We start from the raw sequence: 22,553 nt of genomic DNA on the forward strand, positions 1-22,553 counted from the left end.
AATAGCCGGTTAAAGTTGTATTTCATTGTGTCATCCCCACTATATCAACACCCCTCTGTGCTCTGCTCATTACAGCAGTATCCTGCTGAGAGAGAGCGCTGACTTCCCCACCACTCCCCCTTTGTATTTCTCCCTCACCTGTCGAGTTAAAACGATGCAAGTCCTCGTTGCTAGTTCATTTGTTTGCCTGTACCCTGTATATATCAGCCTGTTATTTTCTGAAAGTTTTTTCCCCTGTGTTTGTTCTCTGGATGTAGGAGCGGTGCCCCTATAGACGGTGGGCGCTTGGGGGTCTTAGAGATTTTCTTCCTCTAAATGTTAATTAGGGAAGCGTTGCCGTATCCCGGTCCTTAGCCGATCGGACACAGTACAAGAGCACAGCTCACAGCGGTTGGCACCGTCTTTTTTTATCCTTATCGCCTGCGTCATCAACAACATCGCTACTCTTTTGCCTACCAGACCCCTGCTGGTAGGACTAGCTATGTCCTCAAGAGGTGGTGTGCTTATTTAAAACTGATAATAAGGTTCCTGTCTACAAATATGCTGGACTTCCCCTCTGTGAAGACAGTGATGCAGCAGTCACTCCGCACAGTCTTTCCTAATCAGATCCCAGACAGAGACTGTGTTGATGATGCTGTTGTTCTGGGGGGCAAAGTCTGTCTTTTGCCTCATTCTGTGTGTTCACAACAAAGGATGTTTTGTGCTCGTGGGAGACGATGGGGTAATAAGAGGCTGACTTGGGCACAATGCTCTGCAAAATGATGTGATTATGACATGGTGGTGGTACCATAAATGCAGGTCAGACAATGACCCATTTAAAAACTCCCAAAAGACAGGACAGACTGCTGCTACTCAGCCAGTCTGACCCTCTGTCTGTCCACAGGCTTTTTTTTTTTTTTTTTCCTATTCATGTTTCTCCTGCTACTTGTTTATTACTATCCCCCTTTTGTTGCCAAGGAAAATAAACGTCTTCAATTCTATTTTTTCCACAATAGAATGTCATCTGGGACAAAATGCAAATATCCCTTGAGTTGCTGATGAATTATTTGTATTCTAGTACTGTAAAACAGCAGTTTTATGGCATCTCTCAAGGCACTTTTGTGTATATTTCTATGTTCATAACCATGCCTTTGTCTTTGTCAGTACTCTTTCTTAATAAGTCTGATTTGTCTGCCCTGCAACAGCCTGCAGTGAGCAGTGGGGCCAGCCAGGGAATCACTAAGCTATTGGTTTAATAACGCCAGCTCCTACTTTACAGGGATTTGCATGTCTGTGTCTCTAAACACCCTGTCCACAAACACTTGAAGAAAAACATGCATAATAGCTCAGCCAACCATGTAAACAAAGACACAGGACTAATTTGTGCTGTTTGCTTATAAATGTCTTCGTCAGATGTACCAAAGGTCAAATATACCTATAATCTTACCACGTTTAGGCCCATATCAGTGAAGACTTAGGGGAAGAATTAGACAGAAGAAAAGCGTACAAATACACACCGCAGGCATACACTCACAGTCACAATGCTCCCGTTGGGTTTGTTCAAATGGCAATGCAAGTATAATGGGGCAGGATCATTGAGACTAATGATATGGCTCATGTCTAAGGCCTGTGTTTTCCTGGGTGGAGAGACGCCATTAAATAGCAGCATGAGTGGTTGTGACTAAATGACAATGCGAGAGGCTGGAAATTAGCACATGACTGGAGAGGAAGTGGCAGAGAGGAGGAAGAGAGGGAAGGATGGAATGAAAAGAAAGGCGTTACGATCAAATGCAAGGTGTTTTCTGGCGGTCACAGGAATATTTTTGGCAAAACAAGCGTGAGAGAACAGTGGAAAGGAGGAGGAGTGAAGACATTTTAAATCCTGTCTGGGTTTCAAGTAGACCATGGACCTCTTAATCTTATCCACTTGACAAACATACACACAGGGCCAGGCAGACGTCTAGCTAGCCTATTTTCAAGTGACCTGAATTCCCCAGTGTGGCATTTTTTCCTGCCAGGCCAATCTCATTACGTTAGGTTCAGAGCAGAAGAACAAACACCAGGCATACCTCAATCCAACTCCACCTAACGCTCCTTCCTTCATCGCCTTCATGATGTTCACTTTCTCCATCAACCCTGCAGCAACCCTCCTCTAACGTGCTTCCATTTTTGTTTCGTCTCACTCCCTCGGCCTCCTACTCAGTTGTCTCCTGTGTCTGTCCCTGCTTTCTGTCTAATTATGGCCTGCCACCACAGAACGGAGGAGAGCATTTCTAGCTAGGCTGTGGAGTCGAGCCCAGAGTACCACCTCTGCTTCCAGACGCACAATCAATCCTCATTACAGCTAGCTCTCTTGCATTCCACTTCTCTCTTCACGTCTGCATGTTAAAGCTTCATGCTGCCGCACGCCTTCATCCCCTAGATTGTGGGAACCGATGCAACGCATGTTGTGGAAGCGGGATTCACTAATTCCCAAAGGACAGAAAGTAGTAGATGGTATCAGTCCCGTCTCCTTTCTAAAGTTCAGATCTGAATTTTGTGAATTCATGAGCACAGCGTTTCGTGTATGCCTCATTCATGGCGGCAGCAAAAATAAATATATTCGGGAGAAGAAAAAAAAAGAAACACCCGTCACACAGATAACATCTCTATCGCAAAGTTATTTATAAGGACTTGATTCTGAAGTGGAGCACACAAAATTGACTATAAAACGCTACCCCATGCAGTTCTGTTAAAGATGGTTAGCCCAGATCTGAGGGGGAAACTCAACCTCCAATCAGCTTGCAGTTGCAGACTTGCCACACTCCTGTTGTGAATCTGGTCTTAGCTGGTATTAGCAAATTCTTGGTCAAAACACGTCATCACGGGATCAATGATGATTTTCATGAAACATGAAGTCTTAGGCCACGGGGGAACATAAAGGCTCATATTCGTGCCTCATGAAAGTTCGTGGCAATTCTGTTAAGTCCATTTGCGGCTGAGTCGATTTTATTTCTCTGCCATATTTTTTACTTTTCCTCATTTGAGAAGGCCTTTATACGTGCTCATATTTGTTTTGTTTGTGTACCTCACTGACTAACACAGGCCAGGCAGGTTTTCATACCTGTGGCCACACTAGTGGATCTTTTTGTAAATAAAGATTAACAGCATAAAGTAGACAAAGTCCACATGTGGAAAGAAAGACATACAAAGGATAGCATTGCTCTTTTGCAAATGGTCATTTAAGTTCAGCCACTGTGTGTCTCATTTGCTGTTTTCGCTGTATGTTATCAAAGCAAAACCCCTATTTATTCTCCTTAAAAATCTTCACAGAGGTCCCCATTTAGGGAACCCATGAAGGTCACCCTCCTTCCTTTCCGTCAAGTTGGTTTTAGTGTTTTTAGGCTCCTTTTTTGTTTAACAAGGATCAACAAGGACAGATTTCTCTGTGGATCCTTGCTCGTCAGCACAATAGTTCTTGCATTAAATTTCACGGCTCATTAGTATTTCATTATGACTTGCACATAATTGGACTTAGATGCTCTAAATGCGGTTGACACCCTAATTGTTTTATTGTCTATATTGCTTCCGATCTGAGTTTTCTATAATAAGTCCAGCATCATTATGCTGATTTCACTTACCTTGTAATCCATCATTTGGTGACAAAGATCACATTTTCGACTATATTCGTCTACTGTCTAATTTCTATTTTTAAAAATCAATTCGGGGAAATCAGCAGCAACATCATGGAATCTTGTCTATGACAACAACAGTTCGAGATAGTTTTAGCAAAACCTTTCCCACAGTCACTTATCGGGAAATCAGGCATCATCACTTAAACTGGATTTGTCAATTCATGCCAGCTAGTCTTTATCTTTTTGAGGGTTATTAATTTTCTCAGACTCTCACTGTACTTTTCTTGTACTGCCACAATAGTGCATGGTATGCGTGATGTTATCTTGTCTTTGCGGTGTCTGCCTAGCTGTTTGTCTGTCTGTTGTTGCGTTATTATGAATTGTATTGTATTTGCAGAACAATGCGGGATAGTCTCTATGTGGGTTTCCCATACAAAGTACATGGATTTTTTTCGGGGGGGGGGGCGTTGTTTTTTTCCATATGCTCTTAGTTTTTGTATTAAAACCACTTTTTTTTTCATGTGAAAAAATATGCATGATATGAATCAGCACTGTTGGTAAAAAGAATATATTTACAGCAAAGACATGTCACAGTCAATTTATCTGATTTCTATTTTCACACTGCCATATATACATATATAATGGCAGACATCGTGGATTACTTTGCACATTGTACAAGTGTACCCCTTAACCTGCTCAGTCACTGTAATCTTCTTAACACTTATCGCAACATAACCTATTACCAAGGCCAACCACGGTCTAAATAAAAGGTAACATTGTGATTTGGAATGATATATGGATTTATTTTATTCATTTTGGGGGTATATAGATATATATGTGCGTGCGTGCGTGCGCGTGTGTATTTAAAGCAATTCGAAGTATGATGGCTCAAATTTTGATTGTGTATCTCCACTCCAGTTGGTCAATTTGTAATATACCAGACCTCAGGATTAGGAAATAGATTTTACTGTGTAAGATTAGCAAGCATTGCACTATCTATTGTCATACACTTTAAGATAAGTTGAAAAACCTCTGTATTGCACAGTTCTGGGTCCAAAGATAGGCTGCGACGAAAGTCGCCTCAATGTCTGCCCCTATTGGGGCTAACCTTATTAACTCCATTAGCCGCAGAGATACATGACACAAGCTGAGGTTTAATTGAGCTGTGTCATCGTCTTAGCTGTATTTCATAAGTTTTGTTTTTTTTTCATCATACAATCTGGGAAGCTCTGTTGATTCAATTCATAATTGATAAAGAGGTCAGGGTTGGATAAATAAACATAGCCAGCGACTCTCTCTGTCTTCCCAATTTGGTGGCCAGTTATCTTTGCCCAAAAGGAAATATGCCTTGATCGGAGTCCTACAAGTCCCCCTTGTCCTTGTGGTTGATCTGAGGTAGAGCTGCTTCGGACATTTCTTAACCACACACGACACTCTGCTTAAACTGTGTTGAATAAACCGTCTGAAAACACCATTATTGCTGAAACTAGTGCAGTCAGAAGCCAATTAACCTTTACGTTCTCTCTTTCCCCTCAGGCTCAGGATCTCAATGTGATTGAAGAAGTGATCCGCATGATGCTCGAAATCATCAACTCCTGCTTGTGCAACTCTCTGCACCACAACCCCAACCTGGTGTACGCGCTGCTCTACAAGAGGGAGCTCTTCGAGCAGTTCAGGACGCACCCGTCCTTCCAGGACATAATGCAGAATCTAGATACGGTTAGTGTCCTTTTACTCCGGTTGGTCTCAGACGAATATCATAAATGACCCGATTGAAGTGAAGACCTAAGAGCGTTTCACCATTTCATGTTGGTGGGTTTGTGGTAACCGCTCAACAAATCAAGTTTATACAGTTGTCTGCGAATGTCATCTCCATCTGCAAGGAACGTGTCAAAAAGCCAGGCATCGCTGGAATGTATGCCAACTGCATTGTTAACACAGTGTGTGATTGGACTGTACAGCATGCTGAGCTGTGAGCCTAAGTAGTATTGATAAATTAATCAGTCCCCCTGTGTTGAGAGGCTCCGTGTCAAATATTCATTGAGGGTGTTTGCTGTATGGGGGAGGAAGGGACAGTGCCAGAGAAAGCTGTCATTCATAGCATTATTAGTCATGTAGAGGAGGAAAGGAAGCTGGCAGGCTCCAGTCTCCCTTCAGTGTGGTTGTGTGTGTGTGTGTGTGTGTGTGTGTGTGTGTGTGTGTGTGAGTGATGGGGGTAGCTTCATGCATCGCCATAGGCTTTGCTGTTATCCATAAGTATGAGGAAGCATGCTAGCTGGAATCCCTCAGCTAAGTCAGTCTCCCTAAGGCTATCCTCCGAAGCCTTCTCTGCTTGCAAATCCGTGTGTGCGAGCATGAGATTCTGGTTGAGGGCCTGCTTTTTTGCTCCTCTAAATTAACCCCATATGGGAGGCCTTCAGAGTTAATGAAGAGATTAGTATGAGATAGATGTAGACACACTCACACACACACACACACACACACACACACAAACACACACAGCTCACACAGCTTCTGGTGTGTTTGAATTTTCCAAAGCATGCAAAAGTGCCAGCAGAGAAAATATTGCCTCTGGATGTATTTTTCACTGTTGGTTTGACAAAAAGCATTAAAAAGAATCCGTAACACTGAGGTTTTAATTATCAAATATCAAACTTTTCTCCAGGGAAAAACCTAGCACAGCAATGGAAACGCAAAGTAGAGTGTCCTTGATCTCTTGTTTAGGCTGAAACCCAGAAGGCATCAGATAATTTCAGCTCTCGCGGTGGGCTTATTTTAAGTGGGATGAAACATGTTCAAACCCTGTGGTGAGTTTGTAATCTGAATACTTGATGTATGCGTTTACCGAGTTTGTGTTGAGACTAAATTTTTACTTTGTGGAACATATGCCCTCTCCCTGCAAGCGAACATCAAGTAGTTATACAGTTATTGCAATGTTAATCCAGCTCTTTTTCATAGGCACTTACCCAATTACTGACGCCCGGCTGTCGCTAATTATTGATACTATATGTGACTGTTTTCATCTTTAGAGCAACTTGCGATATCGAGCAAACGTTTTGTCGAGTGTTATCTTAATTCAAACAGAATGAAACAAGTGGGATGCTATGGAGTCCCAACGCAGAGCTCCATATTGCACCCTGTGTCATCATATAGGGTGTGGCTGCTGCAGTCTTAATGTGACAGCACTAGGATTAGACATGTCAGAGAGCTTTATGATGCCAGAATAGGGGATTTCATAGGTAGTTTCACTTGCCTCAGGCTGACACAATAGCTTGTGCACCTTTTAATTGTAAAAGATTTAGACTAGACATCAGCTAGTACTTGTTTTTTTCAGGTCACTAATGAATATAGATTTATTAGTATGGAATGAATACATATGTTAGTTGAGCCTCCTTTTTTTAAACTTTTACGTTGTTTGATACATTAAATGAAATCCCTCCGTTAAAAGTATGAGCATCTTTTTTTTTCGATTGCCAGCTTTTTTGAACCAACAGCATATCTGTTATTATCCAATGTGAACCCGTGATTTTCACCTGGTTACTGTACATAACGTGTTATAAATAAATACTTTGGGCCCATCCAAATATTTTGCCAACTTGAATTGAATTCTCGGGACAATACAAGTATGTTGTGAGTGCTTCCATCTGCCACAGGTGTTTAGTCTTGATTCATGAGGATAAACAACGGGTGGCAGTAATTCTCAAGTAAGCTCGAATCCATTGCAATGGATTATGTAGGTGACATCTAATGTATAAGCATTTTCTCCATCCAGTAAAACATTTATTTTTTTGGATTATATTTAGCAGTTAGGTCTCTGTTGGTCAACACATAAGTAATTGTATTTTCTCCCCCAATCCTCTGTCAGTGCTGGGTTTGTACAGATCTTTTTCAGTTCTGTATTTGTTGCATTTACCTTTAATAAGTAGGATAACTATTTAGCTCTTGCACATAGACCAGTCATTTTTAGTTTGTATTTTAAGAAAACCAGTTCGCTGCAGTCCACTGTGATGATTGAAGATGAAATCAACAAGCAGCTCACATTATAAATAGTCTATACTTGAACACTTCTGTTTGGCAGATTTACGCTAACAGTGATGTGCTGTTTCCTCTTCTGTGAACTTTAGGTGATTGGCTTTTTCAGCCAGCGTCTGGAGCAGGCTGGAAGTGACCTATCAGTTGAGAGGGTTCAAGAGGTCATCATGAAAGGAGCCCAGGCTTTGCCCAAAGACAGACTGAAGGTAAATCACACACAGACAACCAGTGGGGGGGGGCAAATGGAATCGAGTGCAATGCTGTATGAAATTACGGGTATGGCTGATGAAATGAGGAAGCGGCAGATGCTGGACATCAAGATGCTTGTGGAGAGAGTACGATCTATTGTCAAAGCATGTGTGAGGTTCAGTGAATTAGTGCCGGGCGGGGGTGGGGTGTCGAAGAAGACGGGATGAGGTTTCCTGGACAGGTGAAAGAAGAGAGGCACGGGATAGGGATATGGATTAGGTGAGGGAATGCAGGAAAAAACCATTGGGACATGAGACAAAAGGCCAAAGCCCAATTCTCATTAGCATTAATGCCCATCTTCATTCTATCTCTGCTAGCCCGCTACATGGGAACATGTAATGACATTTCAAGGAGATAGGATGGGGGGCTAGGGGGCACTTTGTCATGGGCACATAAGATCAGGGGGAAGGGTGGGGTGGGATATAAATCTGCCACGGCGCCTCGTTACCCAACACTCCCAACACTCCTGGGGGGGTTTGCTAACCCCCACCCCTCCCAATGCTCCTCCATTAATCAGTGAGGAAATATGTAACCAGCAGTCTCCCCACTCTGCTCCTCACCAGCACCAAAGCTCTTAATTGCATGTTTCATCATGTGTTTCATGTTCTATACTTGGCGGCTGGCTGCAAGGCATTTGTCTCGCTCGCCGATATGGAAGAGGGATGGCGTACGGCGGCGAGTCCATGTGCTCCCTCTGTCTCTCTCATAGTCAGCACCTTGCAGCGTTAATCTAGTGATCGACCAAAGAGCTGTAGAATTACACGTGGAGCCGTGTGGATAACCCTGCCATGTCCTTCAGCAATGACGCTATACCTGTAGCACTCAGAGCGTCTACTGTTTTATGCATTAAGTGGTTGTCATTCCTCTCTTGCTTTTGATGATTATTTGGATGTCGTGTTTAGACACGACCGCGTGCATCGATAATCGTGCAACCGTGTGTGTCAGTCTCTGTTCCTGAGCAAATTTGTTTGCAAGTGTTGTTCATTCTCACATTGACTGTCCTCCATCTGAGTGCTTTCCTACTCCAGAGGGTGATGTGGAGTGAATATCTGGGCAATGTCTCCTCGGGGAGAAGTCCCCACTGTTTGATGGGGCCATCGCTCAAACCAGCAGATGTCTCTCTACTTCATGCGTCCCTTCATCCTATGAGCTCATTCTACTGCTCAGCTCTCAATGTGAAAATCCATAGGTTGGATTAATGTTGTGTGGAATCATGAATGAATTGGTAATTACTCAGTAAAAGCTCTTAGAAGAAGTATTAGTGTCTCAATCAGTAATGCACGCATGGTTAAGACTAACAGAAACGAGGTGAAAATAACAGAGGAGAAAAATCAATTTAACTAATTTGCTTTTATTTGTGTGTTTTTGGAAGGAACCGATATACATACACAAGTTAGTAGTTTGATCCAATCGTGCTATGTTTGAAAAGGCTGAAGTTGTGTCTCCAAGACGATTTGCTTCATTTCCCTGTCTGCATTAATCCTCTGTCCAAACTGAGCCAGCAGTCACACCCAAAAACAGAGCAGCTTGATAAGAATGGAGCCGGACAAATCTGCAGGGACTATCAAGGCGTTTCTCTCACCACCGGAATATGCCAGTCATAGGAACGATCCTCTGATTTAAATTCTCTCCCTTTTGAGTAGTTTATTGATATTTACAAAATGTTGGTCGGCTTTAATACCATTGTGGACTGCAATAAATAGTTGTGGTATTTGTGAATTTATTTTGACTTTCCTCAGACTCGCTAATTACATTTCTCCTCAGCAAATTTATCTGATTCATCAGCAAAATCATGTGAAAAACCAATGGATTATTTAGCAGTTAGCCATTTTAAAAAGTCAAGAGATCAACTGAGATGTCACGAGCCACGAACCCCAAAATCACCTATCATTTACCAAAGCAATTGCAAAAAATTCCTTGTACAAAATATTCAGAAGGCTCCTGATTATTGCGATCCATGCTTTATTCCTTACAGTATCAGTGTGCTTTAGCCCTAGTCTTGTGAGTGTATGTAATTTGCAATAGCGGCATAAACTCAGAGCTAACCACTACAAAATAGATGATCAAGAGAAGCACAACAAACTGCAACAGCACAACTATCTGTTCCTTCCATTAATATGGAGTTGTCATCCAGGTTTTTGCATGCGTGGAATTTATGTTGTGGTTTTTATAAGATTATTACTTCCCCTCGTCAGTCCGGTCCAGACCAGTGTTGAGCGTGGCAGTTTTCAAGGCCCGGAAAAAAAAAAAAAAGTCCTTCAGGAACAGTTACTGTGGCTGGAATATACGCAAATGTGCAAGACCACCCTAAAACAGCCCGCAAGTTTCTGCAAGGGAAAACAACCTTGAATCTGCAAACACCACAGTTGTGCAGTGATCTCGATGAAAGAATTAGGAATGTTGATTTGGGGGGGGGGGGGACATTGTAGCTACAATGAAAAGAAGAAGAAAAGAAACATCCTCCAACATACAACTGTTATTTCGACAGCCTTGTTGTAATTATGCAGGGTTCACAGTTATTCCGTCTCTGTGGGTAACATTAACGAGTCACTACTATGTTTATCTCCAACTGTCTCACATCTGAAAGATAAACATGTTGTAGCTAAAATGTGCATTTGGCTCTATCTGTGCACAACAAAAGCCACTTTTAAAATATAACAAACCATTTTCTCCTCTTAGAGTTACTGAGATGTGTCTGATCCAGATGGCTTCAGCAGACATTTTTATTGTTTGTCTACTGAAAAATGAGGGAGAAGACAAACTATTATCCTGTGGGGAAAGCATTTTTCATTAACAAGCCTAAAAAAATTATAATTTCCCAGGCGAAACATATTCATGTCTTTCCCAGAGATTGTGGACATCGTTCAAACGGTGCCGTGTCAACGGTTCTTTTTTTTTTTTTTTTTTTTTTTTTTTTTAAAGTACTGACTGCTTTTAAGCAAACATTTTTCCTCTTTTGTCTTTAGAATTTACCCTCAAAACAAAAATATTTCAGGCAAAGGATTTACTAACAGACGACTACAAACCGTCTGTTTACTTAAAAGCATTAACACAAAAATGTAGACATGTAAATTAGATCCTAGCAGAAAGAAAGGGTTAAAAGAAGGTGGTAAATACCCCTGAGACGACCCTCAGCGCTTCGTCACTCAACCGTCTCTTTCTGTATGTGTGTGTTGTTTCAGGGGGTGTGAGGTTGAGTGACTCTCATGGGCAGTGGCTGTGGAATGTGTTGTTAAGCCTGACCAACTGAAATCAGCCTTATTGAGCAGCGATAGCCTACAGACTCTCTGGCTCCTTGGGCCGAGACGGAGGAGGTGGGGGTGGTCTACCAGCTGTTACTCAGTACCTGAGTCTCCATAAGTGTGATGGCTCACAGCAGTGGTTCCCACGCATTCACAACGTGGGCTTTTATAAATGCCCGCTGACAAAGCGGTGTCGTTTGGTTTCAGATTAGTTTTGAAATGATAATTCCATTAATCTTTTAGTAATGAAACCCCAATCAGCTCCTGTTTTGTGAGAAGACTTTTTCAACTGTGACAGGCACTGTCAAGACTGGTGCTTCTGTGATTCTTTGTTTTTTGAGCCAATATAAAGATGTGACTAATAGTTTCCACTCTTTTGTAGCATTAACAAATGAGAGAGAATTTCAAAATTTTTTTCAAATGTTTTTCAAATATTCGGTTACAACGTCCTTAAAATTACAATTAAACACCAGAAATATTCTAATGTATTTTTTAAATCTGACATATCAAAGTGAATAGCCTTTAAATTATGTGGATGATAATATCTGGAAAATCAACATCAGCTATCACCAGTATTCTAAATCAAATTTTTGGCATTGGACCTCCTGACATTGAAGTGTTTCAAAATCACATTGAATCAGATCCAACTATTTAAACAACTGCATCCAGTTGGGAATAAACTTTCAGCAACTTGACAGAGCATTTATATATGTGCTGTTTTTGTAAAAATAGCGCATATTTTGCTATTTTGTAAAGTTTTGAGTAAGTTAAACACTGATCAGTGAGCTGATAAATTGATTGATCTGTAATACAGACTATGGTGGACTGATCCATAGAGATTTTCTCGCTGTGGAACTCTATTTTCCTATTTTCCACAGTATTTCTGACACAGCATTTGTTTTGTTTTGATCATCACATCCAAAGAGCAATAAAGTTTATGCACACACAGATATATCTTTAAACCTTTGTAACTGTAACCCAAACCGACTCCATACTGGGTGTCACTACAGTTGGGCTTCAATGAGACGCACACCTTTAATTTAGTTTAGTTTTAGCCTCAAGTCTGATAAATCTAAAGCTTTAGATGGTTAAATATGATTATGTATTAATGTATTCATGTATCAATAGGTTATTTGATTGTCCAAAGCTCCAGCTCTATAAGTATACATTTTCATGACATTCGCTGGAGTCATCAGGTGAAATCCAATTGTTTATGATTTGTATGACCACTGCAAAATGAGTTGCAATTATACCATTTTTTCATGTTTTGATAAGCCCCCAATTTTATGGCTTAATGTGGGTCAAGCTTCAATGAGTCATGGACTGAACATCACAAAAGCTATATTGAAATACAACATCATGTGATCTAACATGATTGATGAAAATTTGAAATGGAGTCAGAGAATATCACTCAATACACAAAAATAAGAATATCATGATACAGCAACCTTTCATTTGTCAATAGTAAGGAAGACGTTTGTCTAGGATGGACAACTGAGAATGAGAATATCTGTACAAAGCAAAAAGCATGAAATTATTCATAATGCCTTTATTTATATCTTACTTCCTAGACCATCTTGTCTTAATGAGGTCCTAGAGGAAGATTTGATCGATTAGCATTTATTGAGTTTTTTGTGTCACATCCCAATATGTCAACATGCTCGCAATGGATGAATGGATGAGTATAACGTGCACCATGATCATCATCTTAATTTAGTGTGTCAACATGGTAGTGTTTGGGAAACACAAATTGTAGCTGAGCCTTACAGAGAATGTCTGAAGTTAAATTTAATTTGAATTTATGAGCTGATAATGACACTAGATGATAGGTTGGAGATTACCAAAATGACTATATCAACTTTTTAAATTCTTCCAATACGAAGTTGAGTCACTAACTGGCACGCTGATGTGGGAACAGTTCCACTAGTGTGGGCAAAACCACTAAATTCTGACTAGTGACCGTAGTCTTTGAAGATTAAAAGACGAGTCTTTTCAGAAGATGACCATTATGGCCCGCTTGCTGACGTGCGTACCTACACGTAAGTGTGTGCTTCAGTGTGTGGGAGTGTGTGTGTGTGTGTGTTCATATTTGCTCCCTATCTGCATTCTTCGCCGTCTGGCCGAGTTTTGGCAGCGCAGCGGCGTTCAGAGAAGGGAAGAGAACACAGAGTCCTGAGTGGAGATATGAGGCCAGTCAGCCAGTCTGTGTTCAGGGGCGAGGGCATGACCCGCCAGGACCCGTAACTAACTGATATGAGCCCGGGCCAAGTGGGTCCAGACAGCTGAGAGCGGCAGAGAGCAAAACAGCAGCGGGGCGGCAGAGGGGAGGCAGAGCCTGAGGAGATATGTTCAGGGCAGGCGCCGCAGTATAGAAGGGATAAGGTGCTAAGATAATATCGGTGATGTGATGTGAGGCTGACGCTCAGATAGTTTCCAAGAAAGCATTGGATCATGGAAGAGACATTCCTGAAGAAAATATCCAAAAATTCCAAAAAGCTCTGAATCCCTTTGTGCGCCTTCCAGAATAGTCGTAGGAGGAAAAATGTTGGCCATTGTGTCATTGTGAACCTACGACTATTTTTTTTTTTCCTTCTCGTATTGTATCCAGTAAAGGGGCCAGGTGATGTGGAAAATAGCTTCATCAAGACATTTTGTTGGTTTTGATAAAACATCACAATGTAAAAATGATGGAAGGTGCCTTGTTTCGGATATTTTTCCATATTTCGCCGGTACATCTTATCAATTGCTCGCTGACTTTTTGCGTATTTTCCGACAGGCACTTTTCAAATTTAAGGTAATTTCTTGGTTTCTTGGTATCTTAAAAGCTCACCATCTGTCAGGCAATGTCTTTCTAATTTTCAGGTCATCTCCTGTTGACTTCTTGCTCATTCATCGCTCATGCTATCCAATTTTACTTATAACTTATATAACATCTACTGCTTTACCTTCGGATTGAAAGCTAAAACTTAAAGTGAACGCACAGAGACCTCTTACAGCACCAGTTGCCTTCATGGATGATAAGATTAGCTTTTGGTACCCCGTTGCTTCTATTTGCAGATTATACTTTTATAGATTTGGTTGATGCCATGTACTGTATTTGCATACTGACAGACTAATATTTCCCAACTAAAGATCTTGAAGTAACAGGCTGTATTTTAGAAATCACTCTGATCATGGCAAGATTTCAGTCAGCCTTCTGATCTGAAATCAGCAACTTCAATGTCATCCTGGAAATGTAGAAATTTCTATTGCTAGCAAGTGAAAGTTTCGGTGTAACCATCACCGTCAGTGCCCTATGAAGATTTGATGAGTCTGTAAGCCTGTCTGCGACATGGTCACCTACACACACACACATGCACACGTGCACACTCACACACAGGCATACCAGCCAGATAATACAGCTCCTGCATTGTGTCTCGCTGTCACAATGGTTGTGGTGTGTGTGGTCTAGCCTCGGCAGCCTGGCATATGGCCTGTGACCCCGCAGCCCCTCTGTTTGTGTCATTTTGATACCGATAGTGTAGCTGTGAATAGGGCCAGCCAGGACTCAATAGATCGGAGAGGGACCGTCGCATAAAGGCCATCAGCGTTTGTCTGTCAGTGCAGACTGATTACTGGCTGTGTGTGCATAAGTGTAGGCTGCAGACTATAATGAGCTGCCGTTGTATTATTAATACTCGTCGTCTACCTGCCTGCTGTTTGGTGGCTTCGAAGTACTCGGTGGGTTTGTGTTTGCTTCCAGCAGGCCTGTAATGAGACTTGCCCATGCCCGTCCATGACTCCCTGCCCTCTATGGCTGCCTTTTCAGAATAATGAAAATGAAATGATTGCAAAACATCAAATGGGTGTGTTTTTTTGTTTTTTTTTAGAATATCAATTTGGCTGAAATGAGCAGACACTTCAATTCTAGACCCCGCTCAAATCCCTCTTTTGTTACTTTAGTCCACTGAGAATTATTCGTCTGTCTATCAGCCGGAAAACTCCAGGAGTGTTTGGTCAATTTGATTAAACTTAGTAGATGGGTGTACTATGGACCAAAACAAGGAATCTGATGGGGCAAAGTTATTTGACCTTTCTTTCTTTCTTTCTTTCTTTCTTTCTTTGTAAATCTTCCTCTGGTGGAAATGTGCTTGGACCTTAGAGATTGCCTTTTTCCATTTTCGTTTATTAGTTAGCTTGTCCATCAACATCGATCTTCTGCAGATGGAATTGTGAGTCAGAAATAACATTATATAATAAAGTAAATTAGGACTCGATACTAAAAACTCAAATGATATCAATTATCCTTTCAGGAAATGTGTTTCTATAAAACATATTACAGATTAAACATCACATCTGACAGTTAAGCTGCTATATTAAGTCTCTGGGATTCTCTTTTTAATAACTCTCTTTGGGCAAAGGAAGCAAAGGAATGTTTTTGGAAAATATTTAAGGTAAAGGATTTCAACTTCAGGTTAAAAAAAAAAAAGATAGATGATTTGCCTTGTACCTAAATGTGATTGTAGTGAAGCATACATTTTATCATTCTAATTTTTTTTACATGTTTTTTTTTTTTTTTAGGGGGTATATGTGCTTGGTTGTGCACACATGCCAGTCATTGAGTTAAGCCCCCCTGCTGACGGGTAGATGTAGCAGAGAGGGTGTTTCCAGTGACTGGTTGAACAAAGCCCCTGGTGCAGCTGTGGTTTGTCAAAAAAAAGCCATGTCCTGACTTCTTTTTTTGTTTTTGTATAGGATGCACGTGCAGATACATGCTACTAAATGTGCACTGTATTGTCAAGTGTAATCTGGAAAAGAAATGTCATGCTAATGAGGCCTCAGCCTGTGACAGGATGAGTAAATTGCTTCAAAAAGTCAAATTATTGTGTTGGACCTTAAGGGAAGAACATTAGGTTCAGTCTAAGAACATTTGAGTGTGTCATTTCAAACATTTCAAATTTAATTTATTAATAGCGTGATTTGTTAGGGCAGCTAACTGGTAACTCACAGGGAATTTTCCAATAATTTTTGAAACCAACTGATTTTTGTAATGATAAAAAATGCATTTAACAAATTCACTCGGCTTTACTAAAATGAGGGTATTTTAATAGACAGTGAGCAGGTGTATGTAGACAGTCTGATTTTATAAAAGATTTTTTATAAAACACAGTTGCCTTTTGTATACGCAGCTGGATTGTATCTGCCTTTCCTCTTTTATTATTACTTTCTCTGCATGTAGTAGTTATTCTGCCATTATTGGTCACATATAAAAACATAAAAAAGGGCCAGAAATGTTTGTAAGAGTAGGAATCAGACATCTTGAAAGATGTTTAATTATTAAAATTAAAAGGGTTGCTTTTTAAACATGTGTGTGTGAAACCCTTCTCAAGCTTATAAATAATTGATAATGTAAGATATTTGTCAAAATGCGAATGCAAAAAATGTACTGTACATACACAGTGATGTCTCTCAGTATTAGTGTCACCTGCTGTTTTTTCTCAAAATAATAGATCTACATAATAGACATCCCTAGTCCCAGCCCATGTTTGTATTTCTCGTTGTTTTGTGCGTCAGCAAACAACATGGCCAACCTCCAGTTTAAACCTGATAACCTTCCAGTCAGGCTGACTGATTGTTCTGCTCGCTGACAAACAAGCCGAAGCTTGTGAGAGTCTAATGGCAAGTAGCGAGTTAGCATGTATTTTGTGGCACTTCTCAACGGGGTGAACCGACAAGGTCACAGCGGCAGACCGGCCGCGCTGCAAAACGAGACCTCTCGGTATTTGTGTTTTTAACCGGAGTAACTTTCTTCCTCATGTATTTATGTGTTGTGAATTGAGGTCAGTTAAATCACCTCTCTTATGCAACCCCAGTATTTCTTAAATTCTCTGAGGGAGGTTTGAGAACAAGCTGCGTGTGACTGTTTTATTTGGCAAACAGTAGCCTCAATATCCAGTCAACAGCCGGGGTCACAAGGTTACATTAGCACATTAGGCGGCCCTCGAAGGGGTCGGTGGTCGGACCTGTCCCACAGGCGGTTGTTGGCAATTTAACCTCACAGTCAGATGAAATTACATCTGCCAGCGTGTTACTGTACCTGATGAGGAGTGAGACACGACTACTACCCTGTACGACGGCACATGAAGACTTCACGCCGTCTTTTCCGAGCTCAGTCTTCAAATATCAGGTATAGCTGAAGGACTGAAATTGCCTCTGTGAATTTTTTTTTATTTTTTTACCACAACATGCAGACTTGAACAGATTTAGATTAATTCAAAACTTCCATCAGTTTCCCCTATATTTGAATGTGTAAAACAAACCGCTCGGTCACACGCGATTGACTCGGGGTATTGCTGCAATGTAGAGGGAAAATAGGACATGGCTCCATTTTTGATGCACACAATGTAAGCGGCACACGAAGCATGTTTTTTTTATTTCATATGGGAATCAGTGGCATTGCGTTTTCAGCCACGGTGTTTACAGTTTGATTGTATCATCTTTGCCTTTATGTGGCCATCTACCATCGATTTTTGTCTGCATCGCATATTTTTGAATGCTAAATGTAAATGCGCCAACATGTATTGGGATAATTAACATTAGTAACAATGCTGCAAAATGCTACTCCATTCAGAGCCATATTCATGTAAAAGCATGTGATTATCATCAAAATATACATATGAAAAATGACAGTAATCATTCTGCAGTACAGTGGCTCCTCTTATCGTTTGAATATCATGTTGTATGTATTAGGGCTAATTCTGTACATTAGTGTAGATTTAAGATCAGTAAATATTAAACATTTCTGTACATTTAACTAGAGAATATATTGAAAATGCATTTCTTGGGGAATTTCTTGCACTTTGAAACAAATGTCTTATAATTAAGCCCACACACAAAGTGAATGTACTAAGTTCATCTCCACCCCTGCTAATTGTTTTCCTTGCACCTCTGTTCCTCTCATGAAATTAGAAGTTTCCAGAGCTCAAGTTCAAATACGTGGAGGAAGATCAGCCGGAGGATTTCTTCATCCCCTACGTGTGGTCTCTGGTGTTCAACTCTGGCGTGGGCCTCCACTGGAGTCCCCACGGCATCGAGCTCTTCAGCATGGACTCCGGCTGAATCTCCTGTCACACTTGACTGTTAGTGCTCATCCAAGTTCAGCAGAAGAGACTGATGGCATGTGTGTGGGTGAGTGTGTGTGAGTGAAAGCGTGTGTGTGTGTGTGTGTGTGTGTGTGTACGCGCGCGCATTACCCTTTTTTTGTATGTGCACGCTGCTTTGGAAGTGCCTCGACCTTGTATAGGATGGTGATTTCTGTTTCTCTTTTAACGCAGCACAACCTCATTTCCAAGTCTTTGTATCAAAATAATCCCTCTGCTTCAACACTGTGAGGCTCCGATTGCGCTGGTTAACGCTTCTCACCGTAGCGTCCACTCATGTATAGTCAAGTGCTGTTGTGAATATCAATTCGACGTTTGAGCAGCTTGACTTGGTGCTGCAGCACATGCTAAGTTGTATCTTGAGAAGACCCTCGGCCCTTTTGAGGAGCTCTGAACACAGGCCATGGATAATCCCACGTATTTTTGCTTACCAATAAGAGGTCAATTAAAAATATTCTCTGTGAGTGTTAATGCTCTGGTGAAGGTTTATTTACTTCTGCACTGAATGCTAAGACATGGTTCCAGCATAATAGTCAAGTAGGGCTCTGCAATATGTTCATATATATCTGATATTGTCAGAGTGCAACACTGGTCTTTGGATTTTTTTTTTTTTAAATGCAAAAGTTATCATCCATGATTTTTCTGTCAGCTAAACATGCTGGTGATTACAATCGCTTGCCTATTTAGTTTGTTTATTGTTTTTGTTCTTTTGCTAAGTTGCCGTTCAATTTGTACATATGCATTGCTTCTAAAATCACATTAAATGCAATGAGTAAATTGGCCATCTTTAAAGATTGCAGTCTAGGAATTACTTAGAAATGACCTGATATTGAGTGAGAAATCTCAGAACTTCCTTAAGGACAGTCAGAAATGACCAAAAGCAAAAGAAAAAAATTTAACTTACAAATTAGCAATGAGTGCATTCTGGATATCCAATGTTATTGAAATATTTTTAAAGGTCAAGCCAGTGGTGACTTGACATGCTGTCAGAAAGTGTCTGAAAAGCATTCAGATAAAAGTGGAATTCAAATATTTCTCATCATGATGGGGACACAGACAATATATTTGTGTTGTCTATCTAACACATTGTTTTCTGTACCTCGGCAGATACTGTGATATATATTACAAAAAGCAGGATTCTAAATTCCTACTTCCTTGCTCAGCCCTGTACTAAAGACACAACATTGATTCGGCAAATATCTTGTAAAATACAAAGTAATGTGTGTCTACGATGAATACGTTGTTATTTTGACTTCCCGTCTGTTCTTCCATTACAGTAGGTTTGTACAAAAGTTGTTTGCTTTGTGTGTAAAAGTACTTTAAAAAGGGGTCAAAGAAACAGAGCCGCTCTTCCGTGTGGGAGCGGGGATGCCTGGCGTTCGACTGGGATAACTCGCACCCTGAGCTGAAATCAGGCTTGATTTCAAACCCTTATTAATGCTAAAGTCCCACATCAACCGCTGTCTCTTCCAGCCCGGTAATTTGACTCGACGTGTCTTTGTCGGTTCCCTCATGGTGACCCGAGGCATGCCATTAAATCTCCTTGACATTACAATAGTTCACTCTTTAATTTGTCGCTGTTTTGCATGTTAAACTAGAGACTTTGTGTTAAATTATTTATTTTCATGTTCTTTGTTTTATTTTTATTTCTTTCCTTTTTATATTCGGCCCCTCCAAATGTAGACGACAGTAGTACTGAGATACTACTGAGAGGAGAAAAAAATAAACAGTGGTACTTTTCTTTATTTCTTCCCAGGTGGGAAATTGGCTTTATATTATTACATATAATATGATGACAGCTGTCATTTTGTGGTTAATATTACTTTGGAAATAGGAATTTAAATAAAAATATCAAAGCAATCTATGTGTCACATGGTTATTGAGAAAAATGAAATACTATATCAGAGATCAATTCCGAGAAGAATTAATATCGCGGAATATTAGACTTCTCATTATTGGAAAATAAAACTGTTATACCGGCAAAGATTTTATCAAAAACAAGTCTGGGGTTATGATTGCAGGAGGTGAACAAAAGCAAAGTTAGAGGACGTTTCGATTATATTGGTTTCTATTCATATCTTGCGAGAGCTTGTTTTACTTTTTGCATGCACCGAGGCTTTATCATTTTCATGGCAGTTAATTGGATTTCGGCATTTGACCCTTCAAGTGAATCGCTCTGTGTCTTTCTAGAGTCTCATCCGTGCCTTCCTCTGGGTTTTTGCGAACTGTCGAAAACTTAGAAAGTAAGAAAAATAGAGAAAATATCCCAGAGAGACATATCTGAACATGCTCCAGCTGCCCCACCATATACACTGTATTTTTCATGGTTGTCTGTAGTTTCATATTATTAATACTCTCACTAATGGCTGTGGCTCAGAAGGTGGAGCAGGCTTGTGTGTGTGTGTGTGTGTGTGTGTGTGTGTGTGTCCCTTGGACGGCTGGCTCGGTCGATTCGCGGCTCCTCCTGTCTGCAGGACACCGAGCCCCCTGTTGCTCCAGATTGTCTGGTTTAACCGCCTTGCACGGCAGCTCTGCCACCGTCTGTGCGCGAGCAAACGTGTGTGTGAATGTATTCCACTGTAAAGCATTTTGAAACCGCGAGGTGATTAAAACGCCATACAAGCGCAGACCGTTTTTCCCTATAAATCTAGGAAGCGAATGCTTGTTTTCTTACAGAAGTTTGATTCGAAACAGTGTTGTTGCGACCCCTTCTACGTGGGCTGCAGCGTAGCTGCGAGCTGCCAGGAGCTCAGCTGGATGGTTGTTTTGTAAACCGTTGAGATGCCAGTAAAAAATGAAATAGACATAAGTGTTTAGACTGGAGTTGGTGTAGTAAACTGCTTATTTCTGTACATTGTATACCTTACTTGTGTACTTCTTCAAAAATATTTACCTCAAACTCAATATATTTGTAGTCTTCAAAAGTAATCAGCGCTTCCTCTTACAGCTTCCATGCTGTTAGATCTGCATGACAGGACCTGGATGCCGTGTATTAAGAAGAGTCCTCCCCAGAGCAGACAATAAATGGAAACATGTAATTGGAAAGTGACATTTTTAGCCCAAATGTGTATGATTTGGTTCAAGATATTCATGGAAACGGTAGTTTCGGGGAGCTCGGCCTTCGAGGAGAACCTTTTCATTCGTATGGTTTCGTCTAAAAATGTTTTTGAAACGGTGAAATTATTGTGACGGCTCGGTCGTTAAGCGGAGATGAAAAAAAGTATAATTGCCGCACTAAAAAATCCTAAAACAATGCCAAATGTTACATTAAAAGTTTTTCCCCTGACTGGCTGAAAAATTTGATCCAAAATGACCAACGCCTTTGCTTGCGCGCTGGACATCGAGATACACCGCGAACCTTAGAGAAAGAACTTCCTGAGCAAATGAGCGGTAATTTCACTTCTACTAACAAAGATTCGGAGTTGCTACAAACATTTCGAATCATTTACACGTTATAGGTATTTTTTTGTGTTTTCCCCCATTTCTGATAAGCGTCATGATAAAACTCACATGCGGTTCGACCAGCCTCCATTACGTATTGTGACCCCCTGGAACGATGCAGCTCGTGATTTTGACCGAATTATTTGATCGCAAATCACCGGCACCGCCTCGTCTTGACGGATTTTTTTTTGTCAAGGCGCGGTGCGAATCCCTTTTTTCATCAAGGTCAAATATTCTACTGGAGGAATAAGAAGAGTCATCATTTTTTTTTTTTTGCCTGGAAGCGCACTAATGTGCCTGAATGTGTCTCTCATGTCTTTGCTGACTGCGGTACTAGCTGCAGAGGCAGAAGAAACACAAGCATGAAACCATTTCGGGGGGAAAAGTTTATGACACAATGGCACCCAGTGTGCCGCTGGAGCTCCCACTTCCCGGGAGAATTTCATGCCTTTCGTCTCTATTGTATTGATTTTCATGCCTGAAATTCTCTTATTCTCAAGGACAATATAATGGATGCAATTTGATGTGAAGAATGGCCCATTTCAGCATGGGGTCGTCGGTAGGTTACGGCGGGGACGGCGCGCTGGAGGACAAGCTCTGCAGACAGAGGCGTCTTTTCTCCGTGCGCAGTCACTCTCACCTGCTTCCAGCTCCATTATCACAGCGCCAGATGGTCCGACGCAGGTTTTCACAAAGTGACATGGCCCTCCTTGTTTCTTTATGGCTCGGGGTCACCTTACCATGAGCTCCAGTTTCAGGTGACAGGAGGAAGATGGATGGAATAGGGGGGTTCTGGGATGGGTAGTTTTATTTATTTTTTTTTTCCCTTTCCCCTCAAGGTCTAGGTGACAAAGTGT

The 22,553-nt window shown here is 41.0% G+C and overlaps 1 protein-coding gene across 1 annotated transcript in view; it reads left to right on the top strand.

The window, feature by feature from the left end:
• Nucleotides 1-20,115, top strand: part of dym (dymeclin) — a 60,382-nt gene extending 40,267 nt beyond the window's left edge. The window contains exons 15-17 of the mRNA XM_086152056.1: nt 5,130-5,312; nt 7,718-7,831; nt 18,065-20,115. Coding sequence (XP_086008182.1) covers nt 5,130-5,312; nt 7,718-7,831; nt 18,065-18,214 — 447 coding nt within the window. The 3' untranslated portion in view covers nt 18,215-20,115. The remainder of the gene's footprint in view (nt 1-5,129; nt 5,313-7,717; nt 7,832-18,064) is intronic.
• Nucleotides 20,116-22,553: the final 2,438 nt, after the last annotated feature.

The sequence above is a fragment of the Fistularia commersonii genome, chromosome 9 (assembly GCF_037954325.1).
Source record: "Fistularia commersonii isolate RoL2024-O1a breed Wild chromosome 9, RoL_Fcom_v1.0, whole genome shotgun sequence".
NCBI lineage: Eukaryota > Metazoa > Chordata > Actinopteri > Syngnathiformes > Fistulariidae > Fistularia > Fistularia commersonii.